Raw genomic sequence first — 21788 nt, forward strand, 5'->3', positions numbered from 1 at the left:
GCAAAGACAACTGCAGCCAAACTTAATGACCTAAGTTCAGTTCCTGAGTCCTACATGGTGAAAGGAGAGATCCAACTCCTGTAATTGTCCTGTGACTTCCATATGCACACCATGAAACCTAAGTTCACATGCACATAGATGTGTCACACATGCGCGTGTACGGAGAATATAAATAAATGTAATTTTAAATTAACTAAAATTACTTTAAGATAGCATGAAAGTCTACCACTGTTGTTCCACCAGAGTGCAGTCCATTTCTCTGGGCCAGGGACAAGGCCCCATTGCCGAGAAGATGATCAAGGATGCAATGAAGACTGGAAACTGGGTGTTCCTGCAGAACTGCCATCTTGCTGTCTCCTGGATGCTGGCCATGGAAGAGCTGATCAAAACCTTCACAGATCCAAGTAAGTCGTGCACGTTCCTCTGAGTAATGGCACCATCCTCACAAGGCTTTGCTTATCCAGATGGTCTAATGGAGAGTCTCCACTAGAGACCTCATTCTTTCTCTTATTGGGAAAGAGTTGAGCAATAGGGAAGTTGGGTAAAGTTTCCCCAACAGGACTCAAAAACAGGCCTTGAACTCCGAGTAAGGGGATGGCACACTGAATCATTTGTTGCACATCATATTCTGTGGGAAGCCACCTGATTTAAAAAAAAGAAAGAAAGAAAGAAAGAAAGAAATAGAAACACAGGCTTGGGTCGAGAAAAGACAATACATCTTACCCCTACAATGAAGAGTGCAGAGCTTCCGCATTGTGGCACAGTCCTTGAATCCCTGCACTTGAGATGTAAAGGCAGCAAGATCAGGAGTACAAAGTCTTCTTTGGCTCCAAGGCAAGTTAAAGAACAGCCTGAGATACAAGACGCCCTGTCTAAAATAAAACAAATAGAAATAGAGAGAAGTATAGGACCAGGAGTGCTGGTGCACACCTTTAGTCCCAGTATTCCAGAGGCAGGGGCAAGTTTGAAGCCAGCCTTGTCTGTGTCAGCTCAAAAATAAATAAATAAGTAAATAAATAAATAAAGTAAGTCAGAGCTAGGATGCCATAGGGAGAGCAGCAAGTGACCTCGGGTGTCCATGGCACTTTCTCGGGAACTTTGCCAGCTATAGAAATCTTCCAGAGAGGGTAAGAGCTGTGACTCTTGCCTCAGGTACTCAGTGCTGCACATGGAGGAAACAAGCTGCTTCTTTACAGGGTGCCCAGCTGCCTCGGTCACTAAGTCACCCTCCCTGAAAGGCCCCTCCTCCCCAATGCCATCCTTCTACATTTCGGTGGGAAATGGTGAGAGGGGAAACGAGAAGTGACAAGGTCTTCACCACAGGCCAGAGTCCAGGGTCACAAAAACAGTTCCTGACAGGAGGGCTCCTTCAGCTCCTTGCCAGCTCTTCAAGAAGCCTTAGAAGACTGACAGGGAATGGTCGTGAAGTCCTGCCCCCAGCCGAGGAGCTATATTGGCAATTGATAGCTGCTGGGAGAGGGGGAGTTGATTTTTGCTGAGTGTGGCCCCTGGTAAGGACACCATGCTTCACTGGAAGGTCACACATCTAAGATTATTTGGGCAGCACAAACAGGACTTGATAGGTGTAAAAAAAAAAAAAAAAAGACTCAGAGTTGTGTGAAAGGGACATGGGAGAAGTTCAGAGAGAAAATGGAAAGATCAAAAGTTCTCAAAGAACCAATAAAACTATATACTAAATAAATTAAGGTAAATTTTTATTGATATATCTAATTTCTTTATCAAAGCATGCCGGCATCTAGACTGCAAGCCCCCTGACAGGAAGTCTCAAGATCAACCACTGCTTTGATCCTCATACAGTTATGATACTTGATATGTACAGTCTTTCGCAGCCTTGTCTTTCCTCTATAGAATAACTGTTTCCACAGAAAAGAACTCCTACAAGCTATACGTTTTCCTTCCTGCTGTTTTGTCTTTGTCTTAACAGATCAGGCCATCAAGGAGACATTCCGACTTTTTCTAAGCTCCATGCCTAGTCCAACATTTCCTGTGACAGTCCTTCAGAACTCTGTCAAGGTATGGCATGTATGCAGCTAGAATGCGGAAATGGACATTTCCTGTTCTGACTGCCTGGTCCCAAACAACCAACGCAGAAGCTGAATATTGCTTATAAATGCTTGACTGATAGCTCAGGCATATTACTAGCTAACTCTTGCACTTAAATTATCCCATATTTCTATCTATACTTTGCCACGTGGCTTGTTACCTTTTCTTAGTATAGCATTGTCATCTTCTCTTCATTTACTGGTGACTTTCTGACCCCGCCCTTCCTCTTCCCAGAATTCTCCTTAGTTTAGTTTCCCCACCTATAATTTCTACCTGGCTACTAGCCAATCAGCGTTTTACTAAACCAATGTTTAGAGTGACAAATCTTTACAGTGTACAAGAAGATTATTTCACAGCAAGAATGTGAGAGATTTGGTCCAGGTGTTATAGAGCTTGCAGAGATCCGTGTAAAGGACTTTAAGAGCAGGCAGGGAAGTGGTTTTCCAAGACAGAGAATTTTTACATGTCCTGGTCTACAAGCCATCCAAGTCTTCTGACTCTCCCCTCCCTCACATACATAGAGTCATGAGAATGATGCCCCTCTCAGAGCTGAAGGACTCTTTCCACGTTTGACACACAAGAAGGCCTCCAGTTACTAGGTTTCAGTACAACAAATTTCCAATATGAGGAAATCTTTGATATGAAAAACAAGAGATGCTTCTTGCCTCCCTTCCCTCATGTCATGGTACTTAGTGGGACAAAGTATGCAGGATAGTTCTGTATTTTTATATGACCACAGGATCCAATGGAAACTAATTAGGCTCTCTGTCTTATGTTTAATGGGTGAGGGAAAGACCCCAAATGGAAATATCTGATGTTCTTCTGATGGTGGTTCAACTGTGGTGGTTCTGAGGACCCCACTAGACTCTGTTCTCCATGGACAAGACAAAAAGCAGTGGTGTTGGGGAGATGGTTTAGTGAGTAACAAAACTTGCTGCACAAGCATAAGGACCTGAGTTCAAACCCCCAGCACTCACATAAAAAGCCAGGCATAACATACATACCTATAACAGGTGCATGGAGGGAGAGTTGAGAACATAACTGGGACTTGCCCATCTCTAGCCTATCTCTGGGGTCAGTGAGAGACTCTATCTCAAATAAATAAGATAGTGATAGAGTATAACACCAGATATCTTCCTCTAGCCCCTGAGCACACATGGGTGTGCACATACATACACACACACACACGCACTCACACACACGACACAAAGCAGGCCTGACCTTTCAAAAAATGCCCCATGGACATTAGTTACCCTTATCTCCATGGCTCCAGTATATAATGCAACCCTCTCTGCGCATGTTTGATCTCTAAATCCAGGTAACCAATGAGCCTCCAAAGGGCTTACGTGCAAATATCAGAAGAGCCTTTACTGAGATGACACCTTCCTTTTTTGAAGAAAATATACTTGGAAAAAAATGGAGACAACTAATATTTGGCATTTGTTTCTTCCATGCAATTATTCAGGTATATTCCATCATGGTTTTTAAAAAGATTTAATTTCTATTTATTTGTGTATATGTCTAAGTTTGTGTGTGTGTGTGTGTGTGTGTGTGTGTGTGGGAGAGAGAGAGAGAGAGAGAGAGAGAGAGAGAGAGAGAGAGAGAGAGAGAAAACCACATATGTCTGGGTACTTTGGCCAACCAAAAGGGAGTGTTGGACCCTCTGATTCTTGAGTTAAAGATAGTCATGAGCCACCTGACATGCTGGAACCCAAACTTGGGTCCTCTGGAAGGGCAGCAAGCACTCAAACCCCTGGGCATCTCTCTCTAGACTCCAATTCTGCTTTTTAACAGCAATAAAGAAATGTTCCCTGTTAGAAATATATAAATAGTTAAGACATAAGTGAAAACTTGAAAATGGCTTTTGAAATGCTAAGGCCCCATTCTGTGTTGGAAATCAAGCTTACTTAACACAGCCAACAATGTCGCTGCCTTCTTTGCCTCAGCACCTCACAGCCCCAGCTCTTGCCCCTATCTTGGTCTACCTGAAGAATACCTTCGCCCAGGTGAATGCATAAGGTCCAGTTCAACAGGTCTACTCTGTCTCACTCCAAATCTACTTCCCCTCCAGGATCTAGTCCCCAAATCGGTGGTCCCTTTCACTCAATGACATACAGTAAAAACTCAAGAAGATTTTTAGCCTTTACTCGCCCCCATTTACTTTGCCAGTCTTCAAGGTCCCCTTGTTTTGTGTCGGTTGTTGTTTTCAGATATAATCTTTCCTTCTGCACAATCTCACTACACAACCCAGACTCCCTCGACTCTGCAGCCCGCCTGTCTTAGCCTCCCAGACTCTGAGACGGCAGGCACATGCACCATACTCAGTTTGGTTCATGTGTCTCCCTTGTGGTAGCTCACCCATCCCTGACCCTCGGGATGAGCTCACCACCTTCAAGAGACTCCTCCTTACCTCTGACTAGAGCCCTAAAGCTTCTGAAAGACACCTCTCAAAGCAGCACCAGTTTCCTTCCATCTGTTCAAGATGCATCACTCGGTCCGTTATATACCCTGTGACCCTGTGCTTGATCTCTGACTTTTGACTTATTTCTGGATGTTATTGTTAGCTTTCTGGTTTTCAACTGTATGTGCTCTACCAAGAAAGAGTCTCTGGAGGAAAAGTAATGGGTAAAGATGCAAGATACGGAATAAATGAACAAAATGATCTAAAGAGATCAGAAACTTCATAGATGGAGCTGTGTAACATTTAGTAGAAATTTGAGCTACAGGAGAGAATATCTAACCAACTTCTGACCCAACCATCAATTTAAAATTAATAAATGGGGAGGATGGTAAAATATTAAAGGGGGAGGGGATTTAACTATGGCAAGTGATGACGCAAAAATTGTGATTATGTAAACGAACTTTAGCTGTCTGCAGTTATTGATGTCACCATGGAGAAGTCATCAGGTGCCAGCATGGCATGGCTACAGATAGTAGGAGATGGCGATGTGATGGTTAGTTCTAGCTGCCACTTGACACAGCCTGGAGTCCATGGAGGGTTGTCAGGATCAACTTGGCCTGGAGGGGCATCTGTGGGAGATTGTTTGGATTATTAACTGGTGTGGGAAGACCCAGTCTGCTGCAGGAGGCACCATTCCCGGGGCTTGGGTGAGAAACAGTGCAACCATAAATTTGAATCCCCCTGACCTCATCTCTGACAGACAAACTTTCTTGGGTCTTAAGTTGTGTGAGAGTAAAGCAAGCTGAGCATCCTCTCCGCCCTTGCCTGTGTCTAGGATGAGACCAGTTGCTTCAAGTTCCTGCTAACATGGCTCCCCCATAGTAATAGACTGTAATCTGGAGCTGAAAGTGAAAAATAAGCCCTTTCTCCCCTAAGCTGCTTTTTGTCTGCATATCTTACCACAGCGATGGAAATAAACCTAGGACAAGGACTCTCGCTCTCCCTCCTTCCCCTTCCATTTCCCTTTCTCTCTCAGAGTTACAGTGTGTTTCTGTGCCAAACTCTAGGTGGGCTGGGGATTTTTCCTAGTTTGAAATGTTTTGTTTTACTCTGCAGAGCAAAGTTTCTTAGTTTCTTCTGATAGATCTGCCTACGCTCCCATAACAGATTTTCTTTTAAAAACATGGGGAGAATTGAATGAAGATGTTTTTGGCCTGTTTTGGTAAAAGCCCAGCTGAAGCTGAACCAAATGTTTCTAACTGATTGCAGTATTGGCTGCCCACCGTGGGTGAAAACTTTCATCTTTCAGTACTGAAAACTAACTTCGTCATCATTATACAAAATTAACCTCGCCAGTTGTGTCTCAGAATGTTCTCCTCTTCCGTCGTAGGAGAGAAAGAAGTTTGGCCCCCTTGGCTGGAATATCTGCTATGAATTTAATGACAGTGATAGAGAATGTGCCTTGCTGAACCTCAACCTTTACTGCCACGAAGGGAAGATCCCCTGGGATGCTCTAATTTACATTACTGGTCAGTGTGTGCACGGGACCTGGGCACCTGGCTATAAAGCAGAGCTATTGATTTACACCTGCCCGGCCCCTGTGAAGACTGCATTCTCCCCCAGTGTTTAATGTTGGCAGTGACAACTCATGGCCCCTTTGTGAACTTACAACAGTGACAAGCATGTCATGAGAATATTTGCACATAGAAAATTGGGGAGACATTTCTCCCCAGTAGCAATAATACCAGACATCGTGTGTGTCTGTGTGTGTGTCTCAGTGATATGTGTCTGTACATGTGTGCACATGTAAAATCTAGAGGTAGACATTGTGTGCTCCTAAACCGTTTTTTTATTCTTTGAAGATTTCATATACATATCCAATATGTATTAATCACAGCTACCTTTCTTATCCCCTCTCCCACTCTGCTTAGGCAAAGAGAGAGCCATTTTTCTTTGGGACTGTGACCACTGGTAGGTTTCCAGTTTACTTTCTGAGGCAGAGCCTCTCGCTGAACCTGGAGCTCACTGTTTGGCTAGGCTGACTGACCAATGAGCTGGAGGAACCTGCCTGTCTCTGCCCTCAGTCCCAGTGCCGGGAGTACAGACACAAGCCACGAGGCCAGGCTCTCCTGCAGATGCAGGGGATGGAGACTCAGGTTCTCATGCCGGGGCAACAGGCACTTTACTGACAGCCATCTTGTTAGCCCCAGGCACTACTTTATATAGCTAAAATGAGTCTGTATGCTAAAGTCTTAAGTCAGCCTGGGCAATGTCGTATAGTCTGTGAAATCCTTCTGGGAACACTATAGTGGATCTAGAACTTTCCCAAGGCATTATATTAACATTAAAAATCATCCCATGTGGTCCCTTCCCACGCGTGTTTTTGGAGCGACACTGAACCAGGCTGAGTGTTACATCTCTGGAGAAAGAAACAGTGCACCCATAAATTTGAATCCCCCTGACCTCATCTCTGATAGACAAACTCTCTCTTTCGCTCTGGCTTGATAGCAATAATTTATGAGGTAGATACAGATCTACTGTCTTTCAGCAATTGTGAGGTTCCGTTTTCTCAGTGAGCTCAAACAAAAGCAATGTTTCATGGAAAGTGAGTACATTTTAGAATCTGACAGTCACTTGGAGGGGGGGTCAACACTCAAGAACCTTCTGAAACAAAGGAAAGGGAAGAGATCCTTCAGAAGAGTCCAATAACTTTAGTTTCTGTTATTTGAAAGAATAAAACTGTGGAACTGAAGAGGTGGTTCAGTGGTTAAGAGCATTCACTGTTCTTGCAGAGGACCCGGGTTCAGTTCCCAGCACTGACAAGGGAGCTCACTACAGCCTCTAAGACCAGTTCCAAGTGATCTGATGTCCTCTTCTGGCCCCTGTGGGTTCCTGCACGCACACAGTGTGTCTAAACTCGTGCAGGATCACATACATACACACATAATTTAAAAAAATAAAATAATGAGGAGAGCATACACATGTTACATTTTTCCTGCTTTTTAAAAGTTGACTTGTTAGAGGGACATAGCAACCACTTTCAGTACCAACTAAATGTGCATAAAAATAAATCTATTCAAATTTGTTAATGTAAAAAAATAGGAATATATTTTAAAATGCAAGCTCCCTTTCAGGTGAAATTACCTACGGTGGGCGAGTGACCGACACCTGGGACCAGAGATGTCTTCGAACTGTCTTGAAAAGATTTTTCTCTCCCGAGACACTGAGTGATGACTATAAATACTCAGAATCAGGTAAATGACTTCTATGCCAAAAGTCCCTTCCCCAGAAGTCTCGGACAGCAATGTGCCCTGTCCGTAGTGACAGCTTTATCCCATCCTCATGTTTAACACTGTCAAAGCTGGCTTGGCAGCGAGAACACAGTACTGTATGTTATATAGCAACCACTGTGAATTTGTTTGGCATTAAATTTGATTGTAATATATCTAAATGCGTTTTTGGAGATATGGAATTATGTATTTTTAATATAATTGGAGAACACTTCCATGACCAAATATTGAGTAACGAAGAAGTATGAATTGAAGGTAACTCTTTTGGAGTCAGACAGTAGACAGATTGATGGCTTGAGTGTCAGTTCCTCCGAGGAGGAAATCTGATTACAACACTGCCAGCTCACCACAGCTCCTGCTGTTAAGTCGCTGGACGCTGCTTCCAGTCAGCTGTACGCCTTCTATCACTGGGGAAAGGGCAGTGATGTCACATTTCAACATTTCGCAAATGTAGCCTTTGATTTGATGAATTATAATCTATTTACCAAATCAACACAAGGACATTTTCTAACATGAGCACAAATTTGGATCCCTTAATGAGGCTCACTTCCAACAGCATCCAGAACCCTGCTGGGCTCCCTACTCTGAAAAGATCATGATGCTAATAGAGCTCTGCTGCTCATGTGACTTGGGGCCAGAACAGCGGCTGGTGGTGACGAGTAGGAATTGTTCTCGGAGAGGACGTGTGCTCTGTGTCCAGCACCCATGCTGGGCAGCTCACAATCACCTGTAACTCCAGTTTCAGGGAGCCCAGCACCCTCTTTCTGGCCTCCATGGGCACATGCACTCACATGTACATAGCCGTGGGAAAATACATACACAGAGAAAAATTGTGTAATTAAAATAGGAACCAGGCCAGGCAGTGCTGATCATTTTATTCACATTTGTCTTCCGCTTTTTATTGACAGGCATCTATTTCTCCCCCTTGGCTGACAGTCTGCAAGAGTTTAAGGATTATATTGAAGATCTACCTTTGATAGATGATCCAGAAATTTTTGGAATGCATGAAAATGCCAACCTTGTTTTTCAGGTATGTTGTCTTTCTGCTTAATATACATATTTATATTTGCATATAAACTCGAGACATTGCTCCTGCCCTCACAGCTCTGTGAGCTACAGTGCCTTCAGGAAACAGTAAAAGACTGGTTAGTCTCTCTTTCAGCAGCGGTTTCACTCTGCTGCCTTCGAGGTCTTTCATGAGACTCGCTTCCCTCAGTGGCCAGAATCCTTCTGCCTCCGTACTCTGAAAAGATGAAAATGTTAATCTCTGATGCCCAAGGCCTCAAGAAAAATGAATCTAACTAGACACAGACTTCACAGGATCCTAAGATGCACGTGTGTGTGTGTGAGTGTGTGTGTATTCACATGCGTGTGTGTTCCCTTCTCCCACCACACTGAACACATTTGGCTCCTGTTACACGAAGGTTATGGTTAGAGCAGAACAGTACAGTTCCGAATGCCCCAAGTGTCTCTTCTCAGTGCCTAGGTTCAGATTCTGTGAGGAAGATAATTAACCTTGCTCTCTCAAAGTAGTCGAGGTACCAGACCACAGCACTAGCTCCAAAGCAGTGATTTTAACCTAGGTCACGACCCCTTTGGGGGTCGAATGACCGTTTCACAGGGGTCACCTAAGACCATTGGAAAAAACAGGTATTTACATTATGATTCATAACAGTAGCAAAATTACAGCAATGAAGTAAAAACAAAAATATTTTTTGATTGGGTTCACCACACATGAGAAGCTCGCATGGCCCAGCTTCATCTTAGCATCTCAGGCATCCATAAAGAATAGCGCTGTCTCTGAGGACTCCAGACATCTCTAACGGTCAAGGATTAGATCAGTAGAAGAGGCCCGGGGTGGGGAGATCATCTTTCTTTTCAAGTTAAATTTTGCCTGCATACATGTTAGAAGGTGAAGCCACCAGCCAGTGGTGGTGCACGCCTTTAGTCCCAGCACTCAGGAGGCAGAGGCAGGTGGATCTCTGTGAGTTCGAGGCCAGCATGGTCTACAAAGCAAGTTACAGGACAACCAGGACTGTTACACAGAGAAACCCTGTCTTGAAAAACCAAAAGAAAGAAGGTGAGGTCTACCACAGTATCAAGGAATCTAACAATATCGGACTCCCCAGAAAGCACACCACAAGAGGTCAGTGTTCTGACCCCTGATTTCATGTTTGCCAACAATGACGCTGCTGCATTCACAGGACATTAAGATAATATGTCATGATTTCTGCTGATCTGCTTTCAGGAGAGTGTACTTGTGGCTAAGCCTTCTATCTACTCCACTCTGACCTCTGACTGCTTCTTCTAAATGGTGGAGGGAGGAGGGAAAATAGGGGAAGTGGACAAAAGGAAGAAAGCATGGGAGGGCTGGCCTAGCCTCCTCTTGAGGACAGCTTCAGGAGGGATAAAGCCATCCCACTCCAACCCCTCCCCACACACACGCACATGCCCGTCATTGTAGGCATTGTAAACCAGGCCGAGTCTGTGCTTTCCATTGGTCTCAGAATGTGTCTTGAGACCCTGACCTGTTATCCTCCGAAACTTTCCTTCTTCCACAGTTCTGGATTAGCATTGCAGCCACTGTCTTTTGAACAGTTGTCCCTTCTTCTTCCTTAGGATTCAGATAAGACAAAAGCTGGAAAGATGGCTCAGCAGTTAAGAGCACTGACTGCTCTTCCAGGGGACTTGGGTTCGATTCCCAGCACCCACATGGCAGCTCATAACCATCTCTAACTCTAACTCTAGGAGATTCATGCACTCTGGGGCATGAACATGGTGCACAAACACAGAAGCAAACCACCCATACCTATAATACAATGTACAGAGGTGGGCACATGACCCAAGCTTAACCAAAGGCCACCCCTCCTCCCTCGGCCATTGTAATTGGTCCAAGAAGTGCACAGATGTCCAGCGCGGAGTACACAAATGCTGGGTCCCTGGAGTCAGTGCCTGGGATGTCATATCTGCAGCTGTCTGTCTTTCCCCTGATAATCCCACCCGCTCCCCAACCATCATATGGGGAAGCTTATATGCTATAGGAAAAAGTAAGAGCAGCAGAGAGGAAAACAGCCAGGCATGTGCAGAAGGGATGAGATTACACCGGTGTCTGCCCGAGTAGATGTCCACACTCTCCAGATCCAGACTGAGCCACAGAATAGAACTGGCTTTATTGGTACAGCTTCGCAGAGGAAGAGTTTGCAGGCTGTTGTTGTTGTTGTTGTTGCTGGAGACAGAATTTCTCTGTGTAATGGTCCTGACTGTCCCGGAACTCACTTTGTAGACCAGGCTGTCTTAGAACTCACAGAGATCCACCTGCCTCTCTCTGCCTCCCAAATGCTGGGATTAAAAGCATTTACTGATTTAATACAAGCACAGTGACACCAATAAGAAATGGAGCTCAGACGTGCACAAAGCTATGCCGCTTGGTGTTGTGTTAACACAGGGAGGCAGCAGTGGGTGCGTGACTCCAAGAAGCAGGGAGGTCAGAGCAAGATAAAAGTTTTGTACCATTCTTACCTTTGTTGTTCTTTGAAATTAGAATAATGTTGTTTCTCTCTTCTTTTTCTTCTTTTTCCTACCTTTAAACCCTCTTATGTGCCATCACCTTGATCTCTTTCAAATCCATGACCTCTTTTCTTTAGTTGTTGTTATTGTTGTTGTTGGTGGTGGTGGTGTGTATGTTGTGTGTGCACTCCTAAATACATAAATGCAACTGTTCAGTATGTATAATGTAACAGGTATGTGCTTTCAAAGCCGAGCATTTGGTAGAAGTGTAATTTTCCCTGGGGAAGACTATTGAAGATTTTTGGTTTGGTTTTTGGTTTAGTTTTTTAGATATAGTCTCTCTATATAGCCTTGGCTGCCCTGGAACTCTTTCTGTAGACAAGCCTGGCCTCAAATTCACAGAGATCCACCTGCTTCTGCCTGCCAAGTCTGGGATTACAAGCATGATGCACCACCTCCCACAGCAAGACTATTGGGTTTTGCTATGGTTTCTCTTTTACCAGATCCCTGCAAAGAGCCTTCCTTTCTCCAGACACCAGAGAGCCTTTGTTCATAGGAGAGCTTTTACCTCCTGCTTTCAGGAAGGAAGGGGAAGATTTGAGATCAGTCTCCATCTGTCTGCAAGTTGCCTTTAGCTAGAGGTACAAATGGTTGTATCAAAGTGGATCATCGTGAAATAGTATTTTGCTTAGGCTGGATAACTCTGTCCCTTTTGAGGAATGTGGTCTGAACACAAAAACTCTACATTCTTCCTACACTTCGCAAGTTTTATTTAAATACATGTTTAGTAGAAACTAGTAAAGGACAGACAGGGCAGGAGGGGCAGATCTGAGATCCGAGTGTGTGTCAGCAGCCCCCTCTGCTGTCTGAACTGGGCTTTGTTACCCCAGTGCACTGCCAGGATGTCACTTTCTGACCCTGACTGAACAGGATGAGCATGAGGGAGAAGGGAGCTGTTCTGAGAACGGACTTACTATTCCCATGAAGAAAAGCCGGATAACAACCGACTGGATGGAAAGGCTGCCCCCACGCATCAGATTCTGCCAGACAAGGAGTGCTGTTGGCTGTTGACTCATGCCTAGCAAGTACTCCTTAGAGACACTTGCTGCTGTTAGAATGGTCTGCTCTTAAAGGACCAGCGTGGACCAGAAGTGGAAGATGCATGCTTGTGTCCACACAGCTGCTGGGTCTGTCGCCCTACCAGAAAGGTCTTCTTACCCTGTGCAGGGAGTGGGGGGGGGGGCAGGTAATGAAAGACACAGTTGAGCCAAGCCAGCTAATGTGGAGACTCGCTGAGCTTCCGGTCCAAGTTCAGAGATTCCCACGTCCATGCATCCAGAGATCCTTAGGAAACCATGTGCCATCCTGCCACAGAAGCCAGAAAGAAGGAGCTGTAATGCTTTGCTGGGTTTGGAGAGCCCAGGCTAGAGTTACAGATCAAGATGGCCAAAATGTGTCTATGCTGGGCAAAGCCAATGAGGTGATTGCTGATGGCCAAACAGCTTTTCCCCTTTTTTTCTAATCAATGGACATAAGGTCTTAGTTCGGAAAGATGAATAAGTCTAGAGGGCTGACAAACAGCATCATGTGTGTAATCAATGGTACTATGCACTCAACATTTGATGAAGATAGAGTTGGCAGACTGAAGACAGCTGCCCAAGCCTAATGGCACGAGTTCAATCCCTAACACCCACATGGTGGCGAGAGAGAACCGACTCCTACAAGTTGTCCTCTGACCACCACTTTCATGTCAGGGCATACATGTGCATATGCATGCACACTTTTCTTAACGTAAAAAAAATTAACTTGATTAAGAGAGTGGTTCTTGTATTCTAACCTCAGTTGAATTAATACCTATGTGTTTGAACACTTGCCTCTTTCCTATATGTAAACGACACACATGACAAACTACCTGACGCCATCTTCCCTGTTGTCTTACCGCCCCTGCAGTACAAGGAGACCAACACCCTCATCAACACCATCCTTGAGGTTCAGCCAAGATCCTTCTCGGGTGGCGAGGGGAAGAGCAATGATGAGATCGTCCAGGAGCTTGTTGCTTCAATCCGGACCAGAGTTCCAGGTGAGAAATATTTCCTGGCACCCACCCGTGATGGGGGCTTTAGGAACAAACCCAGAGAACTAAATGGTAAGCAGATGTGGAGGCTTAATTTCCTTCATAGACTCTCTCTCCCTGGAGAGCTCGCCTCACGTGGAGTTCCCCAGTCCTGTCTGGAAACCTACTGCACCCCAGCGGCCCACCTGCCAGGATCGAGAGGAGCCACCTGGCTTACCACCCACACGACTTCAGCCAGGCTTTGCTCCGAGCTGATTCTAACGTCTCTGGACTTGTGGCATCCGAGACAGTAGCTGCTGGCAATGCATGGCAGATTGTTAAATTTTGACATCGAGTCCTTCGTTGCACTAAGCATTTTAAATGCTTGTGTCTTGGTCAGCACAGATGGGGCCATTTCCATCATCATATAAAGCTTTGTTAGAGCCCTGTCCTCAAATCCACCTCAGTATTTTCCTTACTAAGGAGAAGTGGCTACTTTAACCTTATTTGCTGGTAATTTATGGAATCTTCCTGAAGGATCACGAGAGAGCTACTCTCCCACTTCCCTGAGACTGACAATATAGTTACGTCCCCAGATCAATTGTTCATGAGCAGAAGTGATGTCATACCAAGGGAGAGAAAACTGAGTTAGAGAAGAAGAGCCCCTGACAGAGTCCTGGCAGTACTCTAAAGGCTTCCGGCTGAAAAGGATTCGTGTGACCCAAGGAGAATCCTGATCTTCCCCAACCCACAAGGGGCAGGCCCCCAAAACTTGGGCAGGGAGTTCTGTTAATGTTGAAGAAAACTGCCAGTTAGTTTAGGGAGCAGCTTCTTCTAAATAAACACAGTGGGGAGGGGGAGCAGCAGTGATGCCAAGATGAGGGCAGTGGAGACCGTGAGCTTTCTCCAGATGCCCAGTGACGCAGAGATTTTCTACCCATGGTAAAGCTCACACGTACACTCTGAAGTGGGAAGCACGCTTCATGGAGTTTATGCTTTCCTTGTGAAATGAGAAGCAGGCCATCTGCCATGGTTGAGAGCAAAAGGTCCGACCACTCCGCAGAACTTAGGGGCTTGGAATGCCCCTGGGGTGCAGGGGAGACAGTAAGGCTCTTGTAACCACAGCTCTATGGTCCGGAGAGACAGCAGAGAGATGGTCCTCCAGCAGCCCGATTGTGAAGGCTCAGGAAAGAATCTGGTCTGTGTGCAGCGTATCTTAGAACCCCTTATCTGCTCACTCACGCCGCAGACATTCAAGGAAAATGCAATTCCTTTCTTCATCCTAGCCCATGTGGCTCATTTGGACCTCCGTTTTGTAGGACTGGGGTTGGAAGGACATATCATTCCCCCTCCAGTTTGACTCCAGTCTTTGAGTGATGCTCAGTAACTTGGGATACATTCAAGTCTCTCTCCGCCTCTGTCTCCCAGTCCCACCCCCTCCTTTCCCGGAGGTAGCGCGGATATACCGGGAAGAACAAGATTTACGCACTTATATTCAAAGGGCGGTGCCGGGGGTAGGAGGGGTGGAGGGAGCGGGTCCCCAGCCCTCTGGCCTCTGGATTGTCGCTTGTCAAATGAGCCATCACTATGGTGGGTAGCATTTGCCACCAAGGTATTCGGAGTTCTGCTTTTCTAGTTCTGCCAAAGCGAAATGTGTCTTGTGTGAAGTCAGGATGACTTGTGGGAGTCGGTTCTCTCCCTTTAACTGGGTCTGACTCAGGGACTGAACTCGCATTAGGAGGTTTAGCAGCAGGCACCATTACCCACTGACCCATCTGCCCAGATGTATTTTCTTAAGCCTCCCTGTCACTCCACACCCCCTGTGGAGAGTGACTCACAGGATCCCCTCACTCAGACCTGCAGGCTCCAAGCCGCACTGACTTCTGTTCCACTCGCTTAGGCTCAGATCCTCCCCCATGGTTACCAGAAAGGGAGCCGGCTGCCCTTCACTTGGGTACATTCATGCCTTCCTTCCACACTACCCCAGTCAGGGTCTCTTGTGCTCTACCTCCCTGTGGCCAAGCCAAAGTTCAAACCGGCACAGAAGACGAGCACCGCCATGACAGGGAGTGAAATACTGTCTCTCTCTCTCTCTCTCTCTCTCTCTCTCTCTCTCTCTCTCTCTCTCTCTCTCTGGTTTCCATTCGTTTAAGCCTTATTGTTTTGTGACTGATTGTATGTAAACACAGGTGGATCATCAGAGACTTGTAAGTTTTAAAAATGGTGTCAAATTTAAGCTCTTGCTTAAATAATGAGAGAAAATAGCTTTAGAAAAATACATAACAAGAAGCCAGGCCCAGTGAGAAGGCTCCGTGGGTAAAGTGCCCATCTGGCAAGCCTGAGGGCCTGTGTGCACACAAAGGTGGAAGGAGAACAAACTCCTCAGAGTTGCCCTTTGACCCCCACAGGCACGCCATGGCATGCATATACCTGCACTCACATGTCCTGTGAAAACACAGCAGTAATACACACCATATTTTAAAGGAGAATCCCATGATGGTTGCAGTGTTGTGAGGATGGAAATCAAGGATGTTTGGTCTGAGAAGTCAACTGTGTGTGTTTCAGAAGTCCTGCAAATGGAGGGAGCTTCCGAGAGCCTTTTTGTCAAGGACGCTCAAGGCCGCCTGGACTCTCTGACCACCGTCCTTGGCCAGGAAGTGGACCGGTTCAACAACCTGCTGAAGTTGATACATGTATGAATGCTTCCCTCCATCTTTGCCTCTGGGTAGCCGAGCCTTATGGAAAACGCTAGAAAAACACGAATGTGCTTAAAAGCCTCTGTCCTAGCGTTTCTAAGCTTCTGTTTGGCTGTGCTATCCTCAGACCCAGGCTGTGTATGGTTGAGTCAGTATTTCCTTGTCCTAGCAGTGGCTGTGTGAACATGTGACATTACAAACCCCCAAGCTCCTCACTGACCTGCCTTAAAGTTTTAGAATTACTGTCGGGGCTGGAGAGATGGCTCGGCGGTCAAGAGCACTGGCTGCTTGCTCTAACAGAGGACCTGGGTTCAATTCCTGGCACCCACATGGCAGCTCACAGCCACCTATAAGATCAGTCCCAGGGGATCAGTTTCCCTCTTCTAGCTTCCACAGGCACATATGTGGTACGCATGCATATACACAGGCACACATGCATATACACAGGCACACAACACTTAAGCATATAAAATAATAGAACACATAGATTTACTTAAAAAATAATAAAGACAACACATGAGGAGTAATACCAAGGTTGTCTTTGCCGCATGCATGTACACACACATGCTCAGTTACACACATAAGAACTGTGAAAGCCATTGTCCCCTCACCCAGTAATTATGCCTGTAATAATCTTTTTTCTTCTCCCAGATTTCTCTAGAAACACTCAACAAAGCCATTGCTGGACTTGTGGTGATGTCCGAAGAAATGGAAAAAGTGTATCAGAGTTTCCTCAACAACCAGGTTCCCTCTCTTTGGTCTAACACAGCCTACCCATCGCTGAAGCCGCTGGGATCGTGGGTCAAAGACCTTATTCTGAGGACTGCATTCATCGATGTACGAGAGATTTCACTTGTGTGGGTTTTGATGGATTGACAGCTTGTCTGGCCCTAAATTTCTGAGGGTGCACTGAGTAGCAACTGTTAGGAATCATTTGATTCTGGAGAAACAGAACCTTCCAGTATGGCTTCACGTTGAAAGTCTTAAGTAGATTATAATGCCATTTTCCCTAAGCTCTTATCTATATATTGGTTTTCAACTTCGGGCCATTCCTGAAGCTTTAGCTGCAGTGTATGGCCTCATAGTAAGGTGCAAACATGACATGGCTCCACATAGCCAGATGTACCTTGGCTGCCCTAGCCTCTTGTCCCTCGTGGTTTCAGGCTGAAGGGGAATGGACCAGCAGTAATATGAGGGGCGGGGTTAGATGCCACATCGATTAGACGTCACCCCCCCCCAAACACAGCTCTCATTTAGATGGTGCGTTCACCTCAGAAATGAAGTGCCTCATGAAATCATGTCTTTCCCTCAGCTGTGGCTCAAAAGAGGACGGCCCAAATCCTTCTGGATTTCCGGGTTCTTCTTTCCTCAAGGATTCCTCACAGGTACTGGTGCCTCCTCTAGGAAAGCCTCATGGAAAAGGTCGTGGCTGCCAAGGCCTGACTGGCCCTGCTGACCCTGCTGATCTAGGACAATCTAGAATTACTCTTCCTCCATCCCTGGGCGTGGGGGTAGGGAAGAGATGCTCCCTGGTAAACTAATCCTTGCCCCTCGCTGGTGATCTATGCTTGGGTTTGATTTAGGCTAAATCCATGAATAGAAAGCTCTCAGTTCAACATTCCTTGTGACAGAACCCTCCTATCCCCTAACCTCCTTCCGAGCTTTCAGACGCTGGTCCCCGTACATGCCCCCGCTCCGGGCAGCTTCCTCTCTCTCAGAGACACTTTCTATTTTGAGTCAGGGTCTCCTGTAGCCCACATCGCCTTGACTTCATCGTACAGTCAAGGATGACCTTGTTCCTAATCCCACTGCCTCCACACAATGCTGGGGATTGAGCCCAGAGCTTTGTGCATCTAGGCAAGCACACTTCCCACTGAGCAACATCCCAAGCATGGCTGGAAAGTCCCAGAGGGACCCAGACCGTGGGCTTCTGGACACCCAATCCTCAGTTTGTCTCATTTCTATTCCCTGATAAACAGCACATATAAGCAAGCTGGTCAAAATTCTGAATTTAAGCAGACTTATCCTAAAACTTTCTCGTGAGTTTGTCTCTCATGGCAGGGCAATAGCCTTGAAGCTTAGCTCTCCTGCCCTTTGTTTATGGTTTGTTTACTCATTTGTTTGTTTGGGGTTTGTTGGGGTTTTTTGCTTGGATTTTTGTTTTTTGTTTTCTGGGGGGGGGGAGTTCATTGGTTAGTTGGTTGGTTAGTTGGTTGGTTAGTTAGTTAGTTAGTTAGTTAGTTAGTTAGTTAGTTGGGACAGAGTCTCATTATGTAGTCCTGGCTAGGCTGGAGCTCATTATGGAGAACTAGGCTAGCCTTGAATTTACAGAAATCTGCCTGCTTCTCCGCCAATGCAATAATCCAAATCAGACCAAATCAAACCAAATCAGAAAAAGCCCAGGTTTAATTGATACCAATGCTCCTGGGTGGCCTTCCAGCCCCCAAGAGAGGAGAAAGGGAAGGAAGATGAGAAAACCATGTGTTTGTTCTCTGGGATACAATTTAAATACCCTGTGGGAGTGGCCTTGAGCATCTCTGGGGAGGGGTCATCATTTGGCGGGCTTTCTCGGAGGTAGAGTCTGGACTAAGGCAACTCTCGGGGGGAAAGACCTTGGGATGGAACTTCCACCCAAACATTCCCGACTCTTTGGGTATATGGATGCCAGAGGCTGGGGTGATGCTTCCACCCAAACACTATACTCTATGAACTAATTCCATGTAGACATTTGTTAACAGTTTCAGTTTCTTTTTAAATTATTTTTCCTTATATTTATTTGTTTGGAGGGAGGGAAGGAGGGAGGGGAGGTATGTATGTCACAAGACAGATGTGGAGGTCAGGGGACACCTTGCTGGAGTTGGTTCTCTCCTTCCACTGTGTAGGTTCTAGGGATCAAACTAATCAGGCTTGCAGCAAGTACCTACACCTGCTGAGTCACCCCCCCCCCCAGGCCCAATAAGGGTTTCTATGGAGAGGAAGTTCTCTGATGCTATCACAGCAGGGTGAACGGGAACACCAGTGCTTTAGTATGTGTGGAGGAGCATTAAAAGACCGACCTTTTTCTACTTTCAGGAACTCTTCAGAACCATGCTCGAAAATATAATTTGCCTATAGATGAACTGAGTTTCAAGTATAACATGATTCCAGTCTACCGAAATCAAGCCTCAGTGATAGAAGCTGCCAAGGACATTAAGTTTGGAGAAGAACTGCCCATGGACCTGCAGGTATCGTCCACCTGACTGCATGGCAAAGCTTCTATCCCACTGTCAGTGGAGAGTTGAGGCGGTCTCTCCTGCCCACCACCCCCATTTACGGAAGTGGGAGAAGAGGGTGGCACCCAACCCCAAAGGCTAGCACCTCAGCAGCAACTGGACAGGAACTTCTCAAATGTAGGCCAATTTATAGAAATGTTTTCTTCATAAAGTTATATTATTTAGATCCAGACAGCAGTAGTCTCCATCTTACAGGGGCAGTATAATAAGACATTGAAAACAGAGTTTCAAAATGAAACAAACTTGAGTTTGAATCCTGGCTCTACCCTTCACCATCCATGCATGCTAAAACAATTGCTTACATGTCTGAACTTTGGTGTTCTCATCTATAAATTGGGGCTGGTGGGAGCTGGTGGGGGCTGGAGAGATGGTTCAGTGGTTAAGAGCACTGCTGCTCTTCCAGAGATCCTGAGTTCAATTCCCAGCAACCACATGAAGGCTCACAACCATCCATAATGAGATCTGGTGCCCTCTTGTGGCCTGCAGGCAGACATACAGGCAGAGCACTAAGTACATAATTCTTAAAGTCTTTTAAAAATAAGTAAGTTGGGACTGATGACAGGACTCCAAGAATGAAGAGGCACGTGTCATATAGGCAACACAAAGTTCATTCACAACACTCCACCACACTATTATAGACGAAATTTGTCTGCAGCAGCCACTCGGCCCCCTCCTGTTGTCTTGATATCCGTTCTAACGTTAACCACAGTAAATAGCTAATAGGTGTGTGCTATAGGGTCAGTCTTAATGGTTTCACACTCATCAGATGGTCAAAGAGATATATAATCTATCTCCTAGAAGGATCCCCGGATCCTCAAGGGGCCTTGCTGCGAAGGATGGATGATAATTCCAGCCCTTATCTCCCTCTGCTTCTCCAGAGGGAAAGAGAAGTCATTACTCATCATGTCAGATGGACTAAAGTAGCCATCACTGGGTTTTCCAGAGGCATCCCCAATTCTGCATCCTGGTAGGGTGTGGACAGCATCAAATTCAGTACCAAACAGGTCAGGGTATCCTACCTCTCAGATCTCTAGGGTACCTCTCTAGAGATAAAAACCACTGTTTTTAGAGGTGCTTGGTGAAGCGGTGGCTCAAACTCTAATCCCTTTTCCTCCACTCACCCCTAAACTTATGAATATCTTTCAGTTGCCCTCTCCTGAAGATGGAGTTCTTGTTCATGGGATGTTCATGGATGCTTCTCGGTGGGATGATCAAGAGATGGTCATAGAGGACGCACTGCCAGGACAGATGAACCCCATGCTGCCTGTAGTTCATTTTGAACCACAACAAAACTACGAGCCAATCCAAACACTCTACCACTCCCCACTCTATAAGACAGGAGCGCGGGCAGGAACACTTTCAACTACAGGTGAGGATGCTCTTAGATTTGTACATTAGACTGGAGGGGCAGGCCAGCACCACCTGTGGCTCTTACAGAGAACCTAGGTTTGATTCTTAGCATCTGCAAGATGGCTGACAACTACTTGTAATTCCAATTCCAAAGGATCCAGTGCCCTCTTCTGGCTTCCAGGGGCACTACACACATGTGCTGCCCAGACAAGCAGGCAAGACACCCATATACATAAAAACAAATAAGTATGTTTTAAATAAAAATCTCAGTCAAAACCCAAATACTGCTGGCACACACCTTTAATCCCAGCATAAGCAGAGAGTCTGTGAACTCAAGGTCTACATGGTGAGTTCCAGACTCACCAGAGGTACATAGAAAGACTGTGTCTCAAAAATTAAAGAAAAAAGCCAGATGCTGGTCATTCAGTCAGTACAGTGCCTGCCCTGTATGCACAACATCCTGTGTGAAGTCCTCAGCGCTGTGTAAAACTGTCTGTGGTGGTATGCTAATCCCAGCACTCTTGGTCAAGGCAAGATGACTAGAAGTTCAAGATCATCTTCAACTACTTAGCAACTTTGTGGGGCTAGCCTGGACTGTGAGACTCTCTATCTATCTATCTATCCATCTATCTATCTATTTATCTATCTATCTATCTATCTCCCTATCTCTCTCTCTCTTACCCCTCCCCACACACACACACTCCTGGACTAAAAGTGAACCTCAGTTATAGAACACTTGCCTGGCATGGAAAGTTCATGAGTTCAATGCCTAGGAGAGACAAAAAAAAAGGGAACTCTGCCAAAAACAATGCTGACTAATTCACTAAGAAATTTACTGGTCCAGTTAACTAGATTTAAGATGGAAGTACCTGTGCTGGAGAGATAGCTCAGCAGTTAAGATCATTTGCTGCTCTTGCAGAGGGCTGGAATTCCATTTCAAGCACTAATATTAGCCTGCAACTCCAGCTCCAGAGGAACTGTCTCCCTCTTCTGGACTCTTCAGACACATGCACTCACGTGCATATACCCCTACATAGATACACACACACACACACACACACACACACATGTAGGTAAATAAAATTAAAAGAAAACACATTTATAAATGTTGAAGTTGTATTTGTAGTGATGCTGGGTGTACATGGATATCATAAA

General features: G+C 45.7%; 1 protein-coding gene across 1 annotated transcript in view; it reads left to right on the forward strand.

The window, feature by feature from the left end:
* Dnah6 (dynein axonemal heavy chain 6) overlaps positions 1-21788 on the forward strand; it is a 185874-nt gene that overhangs the window by 157409 nt on the left and 6677 nt on the right. The window contains 12 exon segments of the mRNA XM_050130231.1: positions 244-404; positions 1946-2034; positions 3383-3529; positions 5856-5994; positions 7600-7719; positions 8664-8785; positions 13213-13342; positions 15881-16008; positions 16663-16848; positions 17324-17396; positions 19084-19235; positions 20430-20652. Coding sequence (XP_049986188.1) covers positions 244-404; positions 1946-2034; positions 3383-3529; positions 5856-5994; positions 7600-7719; positions 8664-8785; positions 13213-13342; positions 15881-16008; positions 16663-16848; positions 17324-17396; positions 19084-19235; positions 20430-20652 — 1670 coding nt within the window.

Source organism: Alexandromys fortis, unplaced genomic scaffold, assembly GCF_014885135.2.
Source record: "Alexandromys fortis isolate MF-2015 unplaced genomic scaffold, M_Fortis_MF-2015_v1.1 scaffold_336, whole genome shotgun sequence".
Lineage (NCBI taxonomy): Eukaryota > Metazoa > Chordata > Mammalia > Rodentia > Cricetidae > Alexandromys > Alexandromys fortis.